The sequence below is a fragment of the Felis catus genome, chromosome D4 (genome assembly GCF_018350175.1).
Source record: "Felis catus isolate Fca126 chromosome D4, F.catus_Fca126_mat1.0, whole genome shotgun sequence".
Classification (NCBI taxonomy): domain Eukaryota; kingdom Metazoa; phylum Chordata; class Mammalia; order Carnivora; family Felidae; genus Felis; species Felis catus.
Genome location: NC_058380.1, coordinates 30,378,024 through 30,395,415, shown reverse-complemented (window position 1 = coordinate 30,395,415; position 17,392 = coordinate 30,378,024). Strand labels below are relative to the sequence as shown.

The following is a 17,392-nucleotide window of genomic DNA, read 5'->3' as shown; positions in this document are numbered from 1 at the left end:
AGATCATGACCTGAGCTGAAGTCAGATGCTTAACCGACTGAGCCACCCAGGCACCCCAGCTTTTATGTTATTCTTTTAAAGAGTCCTTGCTGTCATGGAGTGGGGAGGGTAAGGAAAGTGGGTATATACAAAGTAACAATGGCCAATGAAATGACAGTTAATTTCTGGTACACAAAGCACAGTAAATAAAGGGCATTTATTTAATATGCTATAGTTACTTATGTTACATTATAGTTACTCATAAAGTATGGGTAAATGGGAGTTCATTAAGTTAGTCTTCTACTTTTGTATGTTTTTGATGTTTGTCTTAATATAAACTTTTACGATTGCAAGAATTTTAGGAGCAATTATAAAAAATTATTGAGCAACATTAAGAAGGACAATAAGAAGACCTAAAAGGAGACATAGACCATGTTTATAGTTGAAAGACTCAATATTGCAAAAATGTCAATTATTCCTAAATTGAGTCACAGTAGGGCTCACTTCAGTGAGTTCTACAGCACCCTCACATTTGTCAATATCTCCATGGGGATTTCCAGTCCCAGGCAGCAATTCCCTGCCAACCAATCTTATCCTCCTGACTGTGAAAGGCTCTGTCTCAGGCAACCCAGAGAACTTCTTCACCATCCAGTTGGCTGCAATCACACTCTTTCTGGTGAGGTCTGAAACCCAGCCTTGGGTTCACATTTGTTTGTTTCTTAGATACTTTCTTTTAGCCCTAGACTCCTTTGAGTTCTTTTATGTGACCTTTTAGTAGCTAATTCCCTATAAATAGTTAATAATTTAATAGTCCCTGTTGAAACTGCTGTGTGGTTTGTGTCTTCTGAGTGGATCTGACCAATATACTAGTAGAATTGAAGTTGTACATATATATAACATGTGGGACCCAGAAATCATGTGTGTGAGTGTGCGTGTATGCATATGACAAAGAGACAGAGACAGTGACAGAGAGGAACTTCCACATGTATAATAACGTAGATACACAAGAATATCCACAGCAGTGTTGTTCAGCATAATCTAAAACTGAAAACAAATCCAGTCTTCATCAATAGGAGACAGACTGGCTGCAGTATGTGAGAGAAAGAGGAGTCAAGGATATCTCCAAGATTTCTAATCTGAATAGCTGGAAGATGAGAATTACCATTCTCTGAGATAAGAAAGTCTGAAAAAGAAGCAGTTTTCACATTTGGAGATAATCTTAGAAGCCGGTTTTATGTACATTAAATTTGAGATGCCTTTTAGGCATTCAAATGAAGGTGTTAAGTAGGCAGTTAGATATGCAAGTCTGGATGACCAGCCTGGGTTACCATTGAAATTATACGTTTGGAGGTCCTCAACATAGAGTTCTTAAAGTCCTGAAAGTCAAGCAATTGACTTAAAGTGCTGACTTAAAAGTCAGGTAATGTCACCAAATGAGTGAGCATGGATAGGAAAGAGAAGAGGGTCAAGGTCTGAGCTTTGGGACAGTCTTCTTGGATGGCTGCCATTGTCTCCTCACTCCCCCTGCTTTGGTTTTCTTTTTCACCCTCCATTCCCACCCTCAAAAGGTCATGATCTGTTAGCATCCAGACTGACCTTCCAAAAGCATGATTCAAGTTATATGACTCTATTGCCTGAGCCTCTTCAGTTGGCTTCCTGTTGCTTATAGACTAAAGTCCAAACTCCTCACCTAGAGGATCTGGCTCCTCCCCAGGCCTCCACCTTACTTGACTCTTTCTCTGCTCTCTACAGACCATTCCTTCTGCTATGTAGTGTTATTTATTCCTCAAATACATGGATCTCTCTCAGGGCATTTGTGCTAGCTGTTCCTTCAGCCTGGATGGGGAACCTCATCTTCATAGGGCTAGCTCTGTCTCTTAATTCAAATTTCAGCTCTAAATGCTGCTTCTCCATAGGATCCCTTCCTGAACACAGTCTCTAAAGTAATTGTCCACTAGTCGCTTGAACAGGTCACTCACTAGCACTTATTCATGGCACTGATATCTGACATTACCTTACTTATTTGCATATTGTCTGTCTCCCTTACTAGAATCTCAGCTCCCCCACGACAGTGACATGGTCTTGTTTATTATTATGTATTCCCAATACCTTGAACAGCAATGCTACCTGGTAGGCAGTCAGTAAATATTTGTTGAATAAATAAATGCATGACTTCCAGGATTCTGTATCCTTCTTAGCATGCTTTTTTAGCTTCCAAATTCCAGTAGAGAACCTGGGCAGCCATTTTTCTTTGGGCTTTATCTTTCTTCATGTCCTTTTGCTTTTTCACCAGCTCCCCCATGGTCACAAAAGCCCAACAATGCTGTCAAAAATATTAGAAAGAATACTTTATTCCAAAGCCTGTGAATCAGAGGATTGTGTAAAGAAGTTACTCTAATCTAAATGTCTCCACACAGTGGAATGCAGCTGGTAACTCCAAAGGGTGACTGACACGCCTCCGGAGCAGCCACGCCCTCGGAGGGCTGTGGAGGGGCCAGGCCAGGTCTGAAGCTGGTCCAGTGCAGTCATGGGGGTAGCTCTGGAGCAGTTCTTCATTTTTGTAGGGCTGCTGGCGTGCCTGGTGTACCTGGTGAAGTGTGTGAGATTCTCCAAATGTATTTTTCTGCACTTCTGGAAAGTTTTGCCAAGGTCTTTCTTGAAGTCAATGGGACAATGGGCAGGTAAAAACAGCTTTCCATCTCTTGTTTCTTGTTGTTCCTGCTTATTATTATCTACGTTTCAAAACATAAACTGCATCTTTTGCTTTTGAGAGCAAAGATATACTGCCTTTGGGTGACTTTTATTTGGGTGCCTGGAAAGCAGGAGTGAAATGGGAATTCCTTAAAAAACCAGATGTGGGGCATGAGGAGAATTAGCTGGAAGAATGCCACTCAATTCTTGCCTCTGTGCTTGCCCTCTCAACCTTACTAGTTGGTTGGCTCCTTTTTTGGAGTTTCTGGTGATATAAATAACAAATTTGACAGAAATTTCTGCATCCTTTTCTACCGATTTTTGAAGGCCTGGGGTACTGCCACTTTGTGGAAGGGTGTTTCAAAATCGGAAATACAAATAATTTTAATTCACTTTATTTAAAAACATTTCTCTGAACCTTTTCATGAAGTTAAGGTATTACAAAATGAAAGTAACAAAGATCCCTATAGGGACACATTTTTGAGAGGGTTAGATATGGAATCTGGGCCTGGTTTGTGTCCCAAATAGATTAATCACTGCCTACTATTGGGATTTGCCTCCTGGAACTACCACGCAGACTTTCAGCCCCATGACTGGGCTTAAGGTGAAAAGCAGGAGGCGTGGTTTCAGCATCTCCTTGAATGAAGTGCTAAGGTTACATGAAGAAATCCAAGAAATCTAGTGACTTAAAAAAAAAAAAAAGAATTTAAGCAGCTTTAAAAGTGCCATGCTAGGCTAAATAGGAGAGATTACAAACAACCTTATAGGGCTGTCAGATAAAATATAGGATACTGAGTTAAATTTGAATTTCAGATAAACAAGGAATAATTTTTTAGTATATGACATCGCAAATATTATGTGGGACATACGTATACTAAAAAATTACTTTTTGTTTACCTGAAATTTAAATTTAGCTGGGCATGCTGTATCTTTATTTGCTAAAGCTGACAACCATACAACCTAAGCAACACAGATAAAAAAATTACCATATGAAAATTGTTTGGAATGAAAAATGGGTTTTTAACTGTTCCATGTTATATTTGAAATGTGTGTGTGTGTGTGTGTGTGTGTGTGTGTGTGTGTGTGTGTCGGTGTGAACACTCCTTCGCTCTTGGGGCAGTATGCTATCTCCAGAGAACTTGCTAAATAGCTTGAACTTGAGTGTTCTGGATCCAAACGTCCTACTTCACACAGATCCCAAAGCCCACGCACTTGGCAGGTAGATGGGGGTAGGGTGGTGCTTAGAACTCTGCACAATGGCTGCCCGTCAATGCAGGGCCAAGCCCTTCTGAGAATACACACTCCAAAAAAAGTACACATGGGGTCAGGAACCAGAGTAGTTGTTGGTTCACATTTAAAAAAACCATAATCTTGGGGTGCCTGGATGGCTCAGTCAGTTATGCGTCCCTCAGGTCATGATCTTATGATTTCGTGAGTTCGAGCCCCACATCGGGCTCTGCTCACTGACCCTGTCAGTGACCCTCTGCTCACTGACCCTCTCTCTCTCTGCCTCTGCCACTTGCACTCTCTCTGTCTCTCTCAAAATAAATAAACTTAAAAAACTCATAATCTTAATCTGTCCTTTGAGTCAATATTGAATAGAGTTATCACTAGCAAGAGTAAAATGTCCTTGGGCATTGGCAGATATCTGGGAGAGAAGACAGAACAAGAGCAAGAAGGGGAATGAGAAGAAAATCCAATGACTAAAGACCAAAAATTTCAACTCTTCAGAACTCTGTGACTGATTAGAAAATTATGTCACTGGTGTATCTTTATAGACTTGTGGCCCCAAATTCAGACAGGCAGGTTTCACACCCTGTTGTCATCATTTTTAGCAACGTGACCTTGACTGAGTTACTTTCTCTCAGCTTTCTCCTCTATCAACTAAGGAAAATAATGGTCCCTGCATTATGAGTTTGTTTTGAATATTAAATGAGATGATGGATCTAAAACACTTGCAACAGTACATGGCAGAAAGTAAGCCCTCACTAGAGACCAGCCATTTATTGATGTGATTATCTTAACTATAGTACAGACCTTGTATTGGGTGATTTTGAAGATTCCCAAAACGGTGAGGAAGGGGAAGCAGAAGTTCACCCTGAGCGTAGCACCTGTACCAAGAGGAGCAGGTAATATGCATGGATTCACCTTAAAGTACCCAAGTGAGCAGATTAAACCATTAGCACTTATGAAAAGGAGCATGCACTGCCAATGTGTTTCTGGAAGCTTGTACAGCTTGGCTGGTCCTTACTTTTCAATAAACTAAATGTATCTTTTCTTCATACTTTTGGAAAGCATACCCTTCGATTGTTGTGCAAAGGTGAATTGCAGATATGCATATACTGAACAGTTTGAAATCATGACATGCACTCAACTGAGGTTTACCCTAGAGCTTAGTCATGAAATAAGTGTGTAATGTTGGACATAAAAGGACTAGAAGGTCCATCTGATTGTTATATGTTAATCAATAGATACAGGGATACAGAGTCTTCAGGTCTCTTTATGTCATCGCATCCTCTTTTTGCATTTCTGTGTTTTCCTCTTTGTTCAGTTCCTTATCTCCCATGGGCTTTGAGTACTGTTCTCCTGTGGGGGGTGGGATGGGAAGAGGGAAGAACTCCACTTTTAGGAAGAACCTTGAAATGTCTTACAGTGATAGTTGGGTGTGTGGGTAGAGAGATAATAGGGCACACTGTTCGGGGTCTGAGCAAAATGTTCCCTGGCTGAGGTTCTTTGTTTCATTTTGGAGGGTGTCTTCCACAGCCTCACCAACCCCTCCAAGAAAAAAAAAGCTTCATTTTGAACATTTAGTGAGGGGAGTCGGGGCTGGAAGCTCCAGAGTTGAGTGGAGTAGTGCTGTAGAGTGAAAGGGCACTGCTTTGAAATACTGTGCCTTAGGCAGTAAAAGCCTGCAAAAAGAAGTAGCCAGTGAGAGAGAGCATTTTAAAGATTAATTCTGTCCTTTAAAACCATTTCTTCTTTTTGCAGTGATCACTGGAGCGGGAGATGGGATTGGGAAAGCTTATTCATTTGAGGTAAGTTGTGTTCCTGGAGAATTTCCCCTTCCCTTGAGTTGAACATATCATGATCACGTGACCCCCTCACCCCAAACTCTAGTTTTCTGCTTACAAAAGCAATAGACATTCATTTATGAAGGAAAATATTTTTTATAAAAAAGAAAATTTAAAAATCATAATCTCACCCTCTGGATACCTTTTTTAAAAACACTATGATACTCAGTGGTGCCAGTATCACCCCTTAGGAGTTGTTTTAGGAATTCATGGGGGCATTGTTGTTTTCTAGTGTAATTGTACCATAAGAATTTATATACCCAAATACAATTAAAACTATGAACTACTTTCCCATTACTTATCCTTATGTTGTAGCTGGGGCATATGTTGATTTTTAAAAAATCATTTGTGTAGGAAGCACATATTATCTATAACTTTCATTTCCAGAAGATTAATGGGCATTATAAAATATTATACAAAGAGAGGATCTGTTAGGGCTGAGAGTCACTGGAATATGATTAGTGTCTCTGAGTATTTCCTTTCAGGCTTCTTGTTTATCTGCAGATAGACAGATATAGGGGTAGTTATACTTTTAAAAAATGTACTTACAGCATATGTTGTCATTGTTGTTAGGATTATTATTCTTACAAATTCCACATTTTTATTAATGAAATATTGTTTTCTGGAATTCCTATTATTTCATTTCTTCATCATGACTATTACACCGACCCCTAGAACGATGTAAAATACAACGGAAGAAACAGAAAGAATCCTGGAAATTATGAGGATGAAGAAAAACCAAAAACATCTTAAAAATATAACAAAAAGCACTCAGTTACTAAAACCACATTCAACAACAGTGCAGTACGCATGTGTCTTCCGGCCCCCAAAGGCCTGTGTCCTGATAGACGCCTAACCATCTTGTGTGAAGTGGACAGCACAACGTGTATCGGAGGCACTTGATAGAAACTTTTAAAATGTCAACAAACCTGAATCATGCCAGTTGAAAAAGCTTCTAGCACTCTTTCAGGTCTGTCCCCTATCCTCCAATGATCATCTCTTTGGTACTGACATTCTGCTTCCACTCTGTGTTTTTGAGCTAAAGGTTCTTTGCTCTTATCCTAATTTGTACATAGCAACTTTCTGATGACCGGTAGTGCCCAACACTCAGTAGGTGGGTGGTCATATTTGAGTATGGAGTTTGGGGAGACTGATCAGCCACCACTTTCCAAAGCCTTGTGTCTTCCTTACCCAAAAATCAGAAGGAAAGCTTTTCTAGCTATTTGCATTAGAACTATATCACCTGTTATGTAACTACTGCCTACCTTCGACCAGGTTTCTGGAAAGGGCCTAATCCCTCATCCAAAAGATCCATGGCCTTACCTCTCAGTTTTCTGGATTGCTTTGAAATCCAGGTGATTTCTTCATGATTTTCCAGATTCTTTCCTCAAATTCATGCTGACCTAATGGTCTCCTTGATGTCTTAAGACTCAGATACCTTTCTTTCGACTTAGAGGAGACCATGTCCTCCTTAGCCATTTGTTTCTTTACTGTTTCCAAAAACAATGGCCTGGAGGTCGGGAGCTGTGGGTTGCTGTCTTCAATGTGGGACTAACTGTCTGGAGATTTTGGACAAGTTGCCCATCCTTTCTGGGCTTTTGTGTCTTTACTAGCACAAAAGATAACTCTGAAGTTCTAAATTGTTTCTGTTCCATACTAATTCTTGCTTTTCTCTTTCTTGTAGAATCCTTTTCTTTGTTTCCTTTTGTTCTTTTCCTAAGTCTGTGTTAAACAATTTTCTGGGATCCCTACTTCTCCTTCATTCAGGCTTTTTGCCTTCCAGAGAGCCTGTTCACATGTTTTCCTGCTAAAATTCTCCAAGGAAAGCAGTTCAGAGTCTGAGATGCTGCAGACTGACCACAAGGGTTAAGAGCCCAAGACATTTGTGTGTTCAAATGCTACTCCATATGCTTACTGCAGAATTTCCACATTAATAAACTGGAGGTGGTGGTAATTCCACTGGGGCTTTTGGAAAGGTTTAATGGGATAAGGTGAACAAAATGCTTTGCCTAGAGTAAGCTCTCTAATGTTAGCCATTATATTATTAGATGTTTAAACTGTTACTCCTTTCCCATGTATTACTTTTTTCTTTTTTTGAAAAGAAAACTGTATTGTACTTATCCATAGCTTTACTCTTTCCATTGTCCTTTCATTCCCCTTGGTGTTCCAAGATTCTTTCTTTAGTCATTTCCTTTCTGTTTAGAGAACTACATTTAGCTATTCTTTTAGGGTAGGTCTCTTTGTTTTCCTTTATCAGAGAATGTCTTGATTTCCCCTTCATTCCTGAAGGATAATTTTGCTGGGTATAGGATTTAGGATTGATAGTCCTTTGCTTTCAGCACTCGAAAAATATTGTGCCACTTCCTTCTTGCCTATCTGGTTTCTGGTGAATGAATGTAATTTGAATTGTTTTTTCCCCATAAGTAAGGTTTTCTAACTCACTGTTCTCAAGATTTTTTCCCTTGTCTTTAGTTTTCAGAAGTTTAGTTATGATGTTTCTTGGAGTGGATTTCTTTGCATTTATTTTGCTTGAGGTTCACTCAGACTCTTGAATTTACTCACTATTTCTTTGAATTTTTTTTTCTGCCCAGGTTTCTTCTCTTTTTCTGGGACTTCAATCACATGGATGTTAGATTCGTATAGTCCAATGGGTTTCTGAGATGCTGTTCATTTTTCTTCACTGTACTTTTTTCTCTGTTGCTTAGAGTGGGTAATTTCTATTATTTTATCTTTAAGTTCATGATTCTTTCCTTGGTTCCTTCCATTCAGCTACTGAGCCCATCTATCAAGTTCTTAATTTCATTTATTTTATTTTTCAGCCTTAAAATTTCCATTTGGCTTTTCTTTATATCCTCTATATCTTTATGAAAACTTTCTCTTTTCTCATTTGTTTTAAAAGTATTTGTAATTGCTTGTCAAAGCATTCTTATGATAGCTGCTTTAAAATCCTAGTCAGAATTCTAATGTCTGTGTCATCATGATGTGAGTATCTGTTGATTGTTTTTATTTCATCAAGTTGAGATCTTCCTGGTTCTTGGTATGATGACTGACTTTTGAATTGTGGACATTTTTGGTATTTTGTTATGAGACTCTGAATCTTGTTTAAATCTGTTTGGGGTCTATACCAACACTGCTTCAGCAGGGGGAGGAGAGGTGCCAACATGTTCCTACCAGGTAAGGTAGAAGCCCCACAGGCTTTGCACTTGGCCTCCATTAGAGGGTGCTGCCTCCTTGTTACTGCTGGGTGGGGGTGGGGTTGCTGGCTCCCCACTAGGCCACTCTGGGTGGGAGAGGCAAGAATGCCTCCTTCCTGCTCCCCAAGAGGCTGCCAATGGTAATTGGAGGAGATGGCCTCAATACCACTGGGGTGGTAATGAAAGCCCTGGCCCTCTGCTAGGCTTCCTCTCTTACTATCCCGGGAAGGGAGAGGAGAGAAGGGATGGAGGGCCTTGGCACTGCCAGGTGGAAGTAGAGTTCAGGTCTGCTGACATGGGAAGGGGTGGCTGGGATGAATGTCCTGTCTCCCTACTCAGCCTTCTCTGATGCCAGCCTGATAGGGGGTGGGGACACTTGTTCCAGCAGTCTCACCAGGGTGGAAGTCTCAGCTCCTGACTCAGCCTTTGGGGGTGGGGGTGGGACCACAGATTTTTTTTTTTTGAGCTGTTTGACTTGAATAAAGCTGTTCTTTTTAAAGTTTTCTGCCTTACTAAGGCAGGTCCTTTTCTGGTCCTTTGGTTAGAGAGAGCAGGCTTTTGTTGGGACTTTTTAGGTCTGCACCTGTGGTGTTTCTGAATTGCCAATTTTTCCACCAATAAGTTTGGAATATGTGAGGCAAAAGAAAACCCAGGAACTCACCACTGTTTTATTTCTTGGGTCTTGAGGCCCCTAGCTGATCTTCTCCCTATCTTTTGGAATCTTTTTATGTTTATTTTATGTATTATGTCCAGGTTCCATAATTTAATTGCATATCATGGTAGGAGTGGGGAAAAGTACTTCTCCATTTTCCTGGAAGCCTATTCTATATCACATTTTAACCTAATCTGTATTTATATTTAGTGTGGCAAGAGAAGCTTTGCCTCCTGCTAAAGGAATCTTGAGCAATACTGGAACAAGATGGAAAACAATTGTGGTGAGGGATGGGCAGGGGGAGGAAGCAGGAGAGGGGTCCACTCTTCCACCCTTCTGAGGCCACTGCTTCACCCTGTCTTCACACCATTTTTGCTCCTTAAGCACCTGAATTTCTTTTATTCATTGCCATACAGAGGAAGCCTTGTTTTCTCTGTGTTCCCACCACCTGTTAGAGATTAGCAGCAACAAGTACCTTCCCTGAGGCAGGCCCTAACATAAAGAAGGAAAGGGGCACATTCTTCTCAGCAGCAGCCCTTCTTCTTTAGCACGGTGCCACAGTGCATTCTGGGAAAGGGAGGGCTTCTGTGGCTTACCTCCCTGAAGGGAAAGAGGCAAAACCCACATATGGAGCCTGTCAGCCTGGACATTCTGGAAATAAAATTGAGCCCTGCTCAAGTGGACAAAGGGAACAATGCTGTCCCAGACAAATATGTGTTTTCTGCCCTCTCCCTCCCTCTCCTGGCCCACCCCACTTCACATAGAACCTTTAAAATGTCTATGGCTCTTGAGAGAAATGGCACAATTCTGGAGAGGCTGGAAGCCCACCAGGAAGCAAGCATCCTTTGTGCTAAAAATGCAAATTGTTTTCCATTTAATGGACAATCTTCTCTTCAGGAGGCTGATGAAATGAATTGTGAGACAAAGGTACTTAATTCTTTGGCCACCATTCTGATGGATTCCAAGGCTCAAAATGGTTGGAGGTGGGGGGGGGAGGGGGTTGTTTTCCACAGGAAGAGAGAAAACTCTGGGATATCACTGACAAAGCCGGCTTTCTTTCTTTCTTTTTCTTCCTTCCTTCCTTCCTTCCTTCCTTCCTTTCAGAGCACTTTCAAATCTCCCTCACCTCTCTCTCTCTCTCTCTTTTTTCTCCCAATTTTTTATTCAAATTCCGGTCAGTTTACATACAGTGTAATATTGGTTTCAGGAGTAGAACCCAGTGGCTCATCACTTACATATAACACCCAGTGCTCATTGCAGCAAGTGCCCTCCTTAATTCCCATCACCTATTTGGCCCATCCCCCACCCACCTCCCTCCATCATCCTCAGTTTGTTCTCTATATTTAAGAGTCTCTTATGGTTTACTTTCCTCTCTCTTTCCTTCCCCTCTTCCCATATGATCACCTGTTTTGTTTCCTAAATTCCATATATGAGTGAAGTCATATGATATTTGTCTTTCTCTGACCTATTTCACTTAGCATAATACATTCTAGTTCCATCTACGTTGTTGCAAATGGTAAGAGTTCATTGTGTATATATATATATATATATATAGTATATATACATATAGTATATATATATACTATATGTATATATACTATATATATATATATATACATATATACATCTTCTTTATCCATTCATCAGACAATGGAGATTTGGGATCTTTCTATAGTTTGGCTATTGTTGATAGTGCTGCTGTAAACATTGGGGTGCATGTATCCCTTTGAATATGTATTTTGTATCCTTTGGGTAAATAGTAGTAGTGCAATTGCTGGATCATAAGGTAGTTCTATTTTTAACTTTTTTGAGGAATTTGCATACTGTTTTCCAGAGTGGCTGCACCAGCTTGTATTCTCACCAACAGGGTAAGAGGCTTCCCCTTTCTCTACTTCCTTGTCAACATCTATTGTTTTCTAGCAGAGTCAGTCTTGAAATGGGACAGTCCTTGGTTTTTATTTTTCAATCTTTTTATTTTCCATTTATTTAAAAAATTTTAAAGACTTATTTTTTAAGGACAGTTTAAGGCTGACCACAAAATTGAGTAGAAGGTACAGAGAGTTCCTGTATATCTCCTAACCCCAAACATGTGCAGCTGCCACACTGTTAACATACACTCCACCAGAGTGGGACATTGTTACAATGGATGAACCCACCCTGACGACTTCATTACCACCCAGAGCCCATAGTTTACCTTAGGGGTCACCTTCTTGTTTTTTCTGTGGTGGTTGTTTCTTATTTTTTGAGGAAAGCATGAGACATGTACAGCTGAAGATGTTTTGTTTTAGAGAACCTCATTTCCACTTTCCCCTCCTTTGCTCAGTCTGGCCAGAATGGAGCTTTATCTAGAGTCAGCCAAAATTGACATCAATGTCTTTGAGAGATTTTCTGTGTCTTTTCCTTTTAAATAATAGCTGTGTTCCAGACAAACCATCAGTAAATATACTTTTTTTGTACATCATGTTTAAAAGTATAAAGAAATTGACTATTTAAAGTGAACACTAGATGCAGAGGATCACCCTTCATTATCTTTTTTTATATGTCTGGATCTTGATTATCTTTTTATAAAGTGACTCCTCATTGTACAGATTCCAGGCCAGGGGTAGGACTTGTGATGATACTTTATGGCTGAAGATCACAGGTTAAAGTGAATGTAAATTTACTTTAAAGTACTTTAGCATAGGGGTGCCTGGGTGGCCCAGTTAGTTAAACATCTGACTCTCTTGGTTTTGGCTCAAGTCATGATCTCACAGTTCATGGGTTTGAGCCCTGTGTTGGGCTCTGCACTGATAGTGTGGAACCTTGGGATTCTCTCACTCTGTCTCTCTCTCTTACTGCCCTTTCCTCCCCTACCCCTCTCATTCTCTCTCTCTCTCTCTCAAAACTAATAAATAAACATTTAAAAAATAAAATACTTTAGAATTGATAATATGATAGGCATGTGGGTCAGTTTTTTATTTTAAACAGCTTCTTAAGATTTAATTCACACACCATAAAACCCACCTGTTTTAAGTGTACAATTGAATGATTTTTAGTGAATTAACCAAGTTGTTCACCATCATCACCATCCAGTTGTAGAACATTTCCATCACCCTAGTAAGATTCTAATAAGATCCCTCCTGCCTTGTTACACTTAATCCCCTATTTCCATCCCAGCTCTGGGCTGCTACTGATCTTTTTGAACATTTTGTACAAATGCTACCACACAATATGACTGACTTCTTTCACTTAGCGTTATGTTTTTGAGATTTATCAGTGTTGTTATGTGTTGGTGGTGTTTTCATTTTTACTGCAGGATAATATTCTATTGTATGGATATACCACCATTTGTTTACTCACCAGTTGATGAATGCTTGGATTCCCATTGTTTGGTTATATTGATCTTTCTTAACTTACAATGGGATTAAATCCCTACAAACCCATTGTAAGTTGAAAATACAATAAGTAGTAAATACATTTAATAACCCTAACCTACTAAACATCATAGCTTAGCCTGGGCTACCTTAAACGAGCTCAGAACATTTACGTTAGCCTGTGGTTGGGCAAAATCATCTAAGGCAAAGCGTATTTTATGGTAAAGTATTGACCATCTTATGTAATTTATGGAGTGCTGGACTGAAAGTGAAAAACAGAATGGTTGTGTGGATACAGAGTGTTGTTAGTGTAGGGGTCATTCACCCTCATGATCTCTGGCTGACTGGGAGCTGCCTCTGCCCAGCATCATGGGAGAGGATTGGATGGCATATCACTCACCTGGGAAAGGATCAAAATTCAAAATTCAAAGTATCGTTTCTACTGAATGTGTATTGCTCTTGCACCATTATAAAGTTGTTAAATCCTAAGTTGAACAGTCAGGGACAGTCTGTATAATAATGCTGCTGTGAGTATTCATATGCAAGTTTTTGTGTGAATACAGGTTTCCCTTTTTCTTGGGTAGATTACCTAGGAGTGGAATTGCTGGGTCATATGGTAAATTTATGTTTAAGTTAGGTGAGTTTTAGTCCATATTTCTGCAGTGGTTGGTTATCAGTTAAAACTAAAGGTGGTGTGTGTTGGGTTACTTTCTGCCCCTCCAGACCTACCCTCTGCATTTTCTCACCCTGTTCTGTGCCCCAGGAGGCTGACCAGCACCAACGGGCTCAGTTGGCCTCTGGTTTCAGGTGGGTTTGGCCAGTGGGAGACACTGGCAACAGATAAGACAGGGAGAGGAGAGTCAGGTGGAGTTCTTTTCCAGCTGTCTCCCTGTGGGTCTAGAGGGCTAGCTATGTCCCTCTGCTGCAGGTGTAGCTCTGTCAGGTGATCTGTTCCACACAGCTGTCTTCTCCCATTCTGGTGACTCTTCATTCCCTAACTCTTTGGGGCACACAGGGGAAAGAGGCTCTGCTGTTATTAGCCCCAGAGTATTGTGGTTTCTCTATGCCATACCTATACTTTGTAAAACATTCTTTAATTAAACTCTCTTCAAGTTATCCAATTTGACAGTGCTGTTTCTGGCCAGGACTGTGGCTAAATCCAGTCTTTAGTTGATTTTTAAAGATGCTAAATCAAAGTTCATCTACATCTATGCTTAAGTTAACAGGACTTTCATTAGATGGTTTTCCCCTTAGCCTAACAGATGTTACAAAGAGCTTCCTGAAGAAATACAGTTGAAGATAGGTGAATTGGCTAGAAATATTGTACAGGCACTTCCACTTTTGTAGGAACAGAGATGTTGTATCCGTGAGTGAGGCAGAGTAGGCCCTAGGCCTTGAACTGATTTGGTCCCTTGTCCTACCACTTAGTGGAAGATTCCTGACTCCACTAGAAGGCTGACTGTATTCTGTTCCAGCACATTGTCATGTTCCCCTGGGAAGAACTTCATGCAAGGCATTCACAGAATGCCTAAGGAACAGAGAGCTGGGATCCACTGATCTATAAGAACAGGTTCATGACTGTTTTGATGCTGGCTTCCTAGTAAATGTTTCTGTTTGGTGGAGTTTGGTTGGAGGCTTGCTTGCATTTTGTAACTCATCATCTGCTGGCTGGGTTGTGGGGGAGGAGAGCTGTAGTCTTCATCTACCTCCAGTTACTGAGCCAAAGTCAGATCTGAGCCAAAGTCAGATACTTAACCAACTGAGCCACCCAGGAGCCTCTGGTTTTGTTCTGTTCTGTTTTGTTTTGTTTTGTTTTTAAGAAACTGCTGAACTATTTCCCAGTGACTGTACCTTGCCCACCAGCAATAGAGAAGTTAATTCATTTTCTTCATATGCTCTCCAGCATTTGGTGGAATCACTATTTTTTATTATAGCTATTCTAATAGCTGGTTGGTGATGTCTCATTCTGGCTTTAATTTACATTTCTTTGATGGCTAATGTTGTTTAAGTGTATTTTTTCAATTTAAAGAGATATAAAGAAGAAAACAGCAAAAGTCCATCATTTCTTTGTCCAGATAATTCCTGTTAAAGATAAAAGTAATGCAGGCATAAAATTAGAAAACTCAAGCAGTACAGAAAGGTACACACACAAAATAATGTCCTCTTCCCAACCCTGCCCCTACTTTATGCTGCTCTGTGAAGGTCACCAGTATTAAAAATGTCTTGAGGGGCACATGGGTGGCTTAGTCAGTTAAGTGTCGGACTTCAGCTCAGGTCATGATCTCACAGTTCACAAATTCGAGCCCTGCATTGAGATCTGTGCTGACAGCTCAGAGCCTGGAACCCGCTTCAGATTCTGTGTGTCCCTCTCTCTGCCCCTCCCCAAGTAGTGCTCTGTCTCTGTTTTTCAAAAATAAATGTTTAAAAGAAAATTAAAATGTCTTGAGATTCCTTCCAGAAAATATAGACAAATCATAGCTGTATTCATACTTACATGTCAATACTATGGTAAAGATTGGCTGCAGAACAGAGACCTAACTGTAATCTAGAGACTGCAAAGAAAACGGGAGTTTTCCTGATTGGCAGGTGGTTCTGCCAGGTTCCTTCTATCTTCAAGGTTGGAGCTGAGTCACCAGCATGTTTGTGTCCTGCAAGCCACCTCTGCAAGGGAGGTTGGGAGTGTGGTCTAGTCACATGCCCAGGAAGAAGGAGTAACAGGTTTTAGTGGCCCACTAGCAGTCTCCATCAGAATTTACACCTGTATATTTAGTTTTTGCCCATGTAGGCACAAATGGGATAAGCACAAATCCTGTTCTAAACTTTTCTTTGTTCATTTGATAGCAGCATGGGGATCTTCCTGCAGCAAGGGCATATAGATGGCGTGCACTCTTGTAAATGATTTCAGGGTTAGCCTATCCCAGTGGTGTACCATGTCTTATGTCAGCTTCTGAGGGATAGACACTCAGGCTGGTTTTTATTTTTGTTTTCACAAATCATGTTTCAAGGCATACTTTTGAATATATACTTACACACATGCAAGTATACAACCCTATCAGTGAGATTACTGGCTCAATGGGGATTTGCATTTAAATGTTGGATACCCTTCACACCTGAAACTAATAGAACACTGTATGTTAACTAGACTGGAATTAAAATAAAAAACTTAAAATTATAAAAAAAGTTGGATACCCTTACTAAATAGTTCTCCAAATGACTGAACCAATTATAACCCATCTCATATTATTATAAGGTTTAAAATTTTTTTTAATGTTTATTCATTTTTTGAGAGACAGAGAGAGCCAGAGCGTGAGTAGGGGAGGGGCAGAGAGAGGGGGAGACACAGAATCTGAAGCAGGCTCCAGGCTCTGAGCTGTCAGCACAGAGCCTGATGCCGGGCTTGAACTCACAATTGTGAGATCATGACCTGAGCCGAAGTTGGATGCTTAATGGACTGAGCCACCCAGGTGCCTGATTATAAGGTTTAATATTTATACAAAGTATAGATTTAATGTAATATATAATACATATTTAAATATTATGAATTTTACGTTTTGTTTCTCTGATGCACATATTCTTGACCGTTAATGCCCAGAGAATACTAGAAGCAAAATGTAAGACTCAAGATTGTGTGGTTTCATTCCTTCACCTCTGGGCACCCCCCAACATCTGGGGCCATACGGGTGCAGGCACGGTTCCTGGATCCAGCGTGACAGATCAGGTCAGTCAGAATTCTTCTCACATCAGTATTCCTGGCAGCTCCAGGTAGTGGCACAGAGTTGGCCCTTGGATTAAAATCGCTTGACTAGCTCTGCCTCAGACCAACCGAAGAAAAATAACCGCTTGGCCCTGTTTTGAATATCATTACACATTTACTTGGCAATTTATGGTGATGTTTTGTCATTTCAGCAAGGAAATTTCTTCCCAATGTCTAAATTCCTCTCATCTAAAGTACCTCAGTGGCACTCCCAGCTTGTTCTCTTTCATCTTGCCTTAAGTGAAAATAGCAGCTTTGAATTATTTTTATGTTCCCCTGGACTCATTGCCTTGTTACTGTGTGGCTTGACTTCAACCTTGTAATTTCTGATGCAGGCTTTGAATATCCTAGGTTCATTGTAGTATGTCATGGTTGTATGTGCGTGTGTGTGTGTGTGTGTGTGTGTGTGTTGAGAGTGAGACAGAGACAGAGAGACAGAGATGCATCAAACAAGAGTGTATATAATCCATAGATGTGATTACAAAAAGTAATAAAATGAGTAATGTATCCCTTATCACCCAGCTTAAGAATTAGAACATCACCAGTGTCCTTGAAACTTACCATACAGTCACATACATCCTGCCTTTGTGTTTTCCCCTCTCTCACTCCCATATGTATAAACATGATCATGAACATTGTGTAAACAATTTCTTTACTTAAAAAAAGTTCCAGGGGTGCTTGGGTGGCTCAGTCAGTTA

At 40.3% G+C, this 17,392-nt stretch overlaps 1 protein-coding gene across 3 annotated transcripts in view; it reads left to right on the top strand.

Annotated features, from left to right (window-relative positions):
* Positions 1-2,440: 2,440 nt before the first annotated feature.
* HSD17B3 (hydroxysteroid 17-beta dehydrogenase 3) overlaps positions 2,441-17,392 on the top strand; it is a 47,839-nt gene continuing 32,887 nt past the window's right edge. The window contains exons 1-2 of one of the 3 annotated variants that reach the window (XM_023242249.2): positions 2,441-2,660; positions 5,659-5,705. In XM_023242249.2, the coding sequence (XP_023098017.1) occupies positions 2,507-2,660; positions 5,659-5,705 (201 nt within the window). In that variant the 5' untranslated portion in view covers positions 2,441-2,506. The remainder of the gene's footprint in view (positions 2,661-5,658; positions 5,706-17,392) is intronic. The other 2 variants (XR_002148163.3, XM_003995460.6) reach the window with 2 other exon arrangements.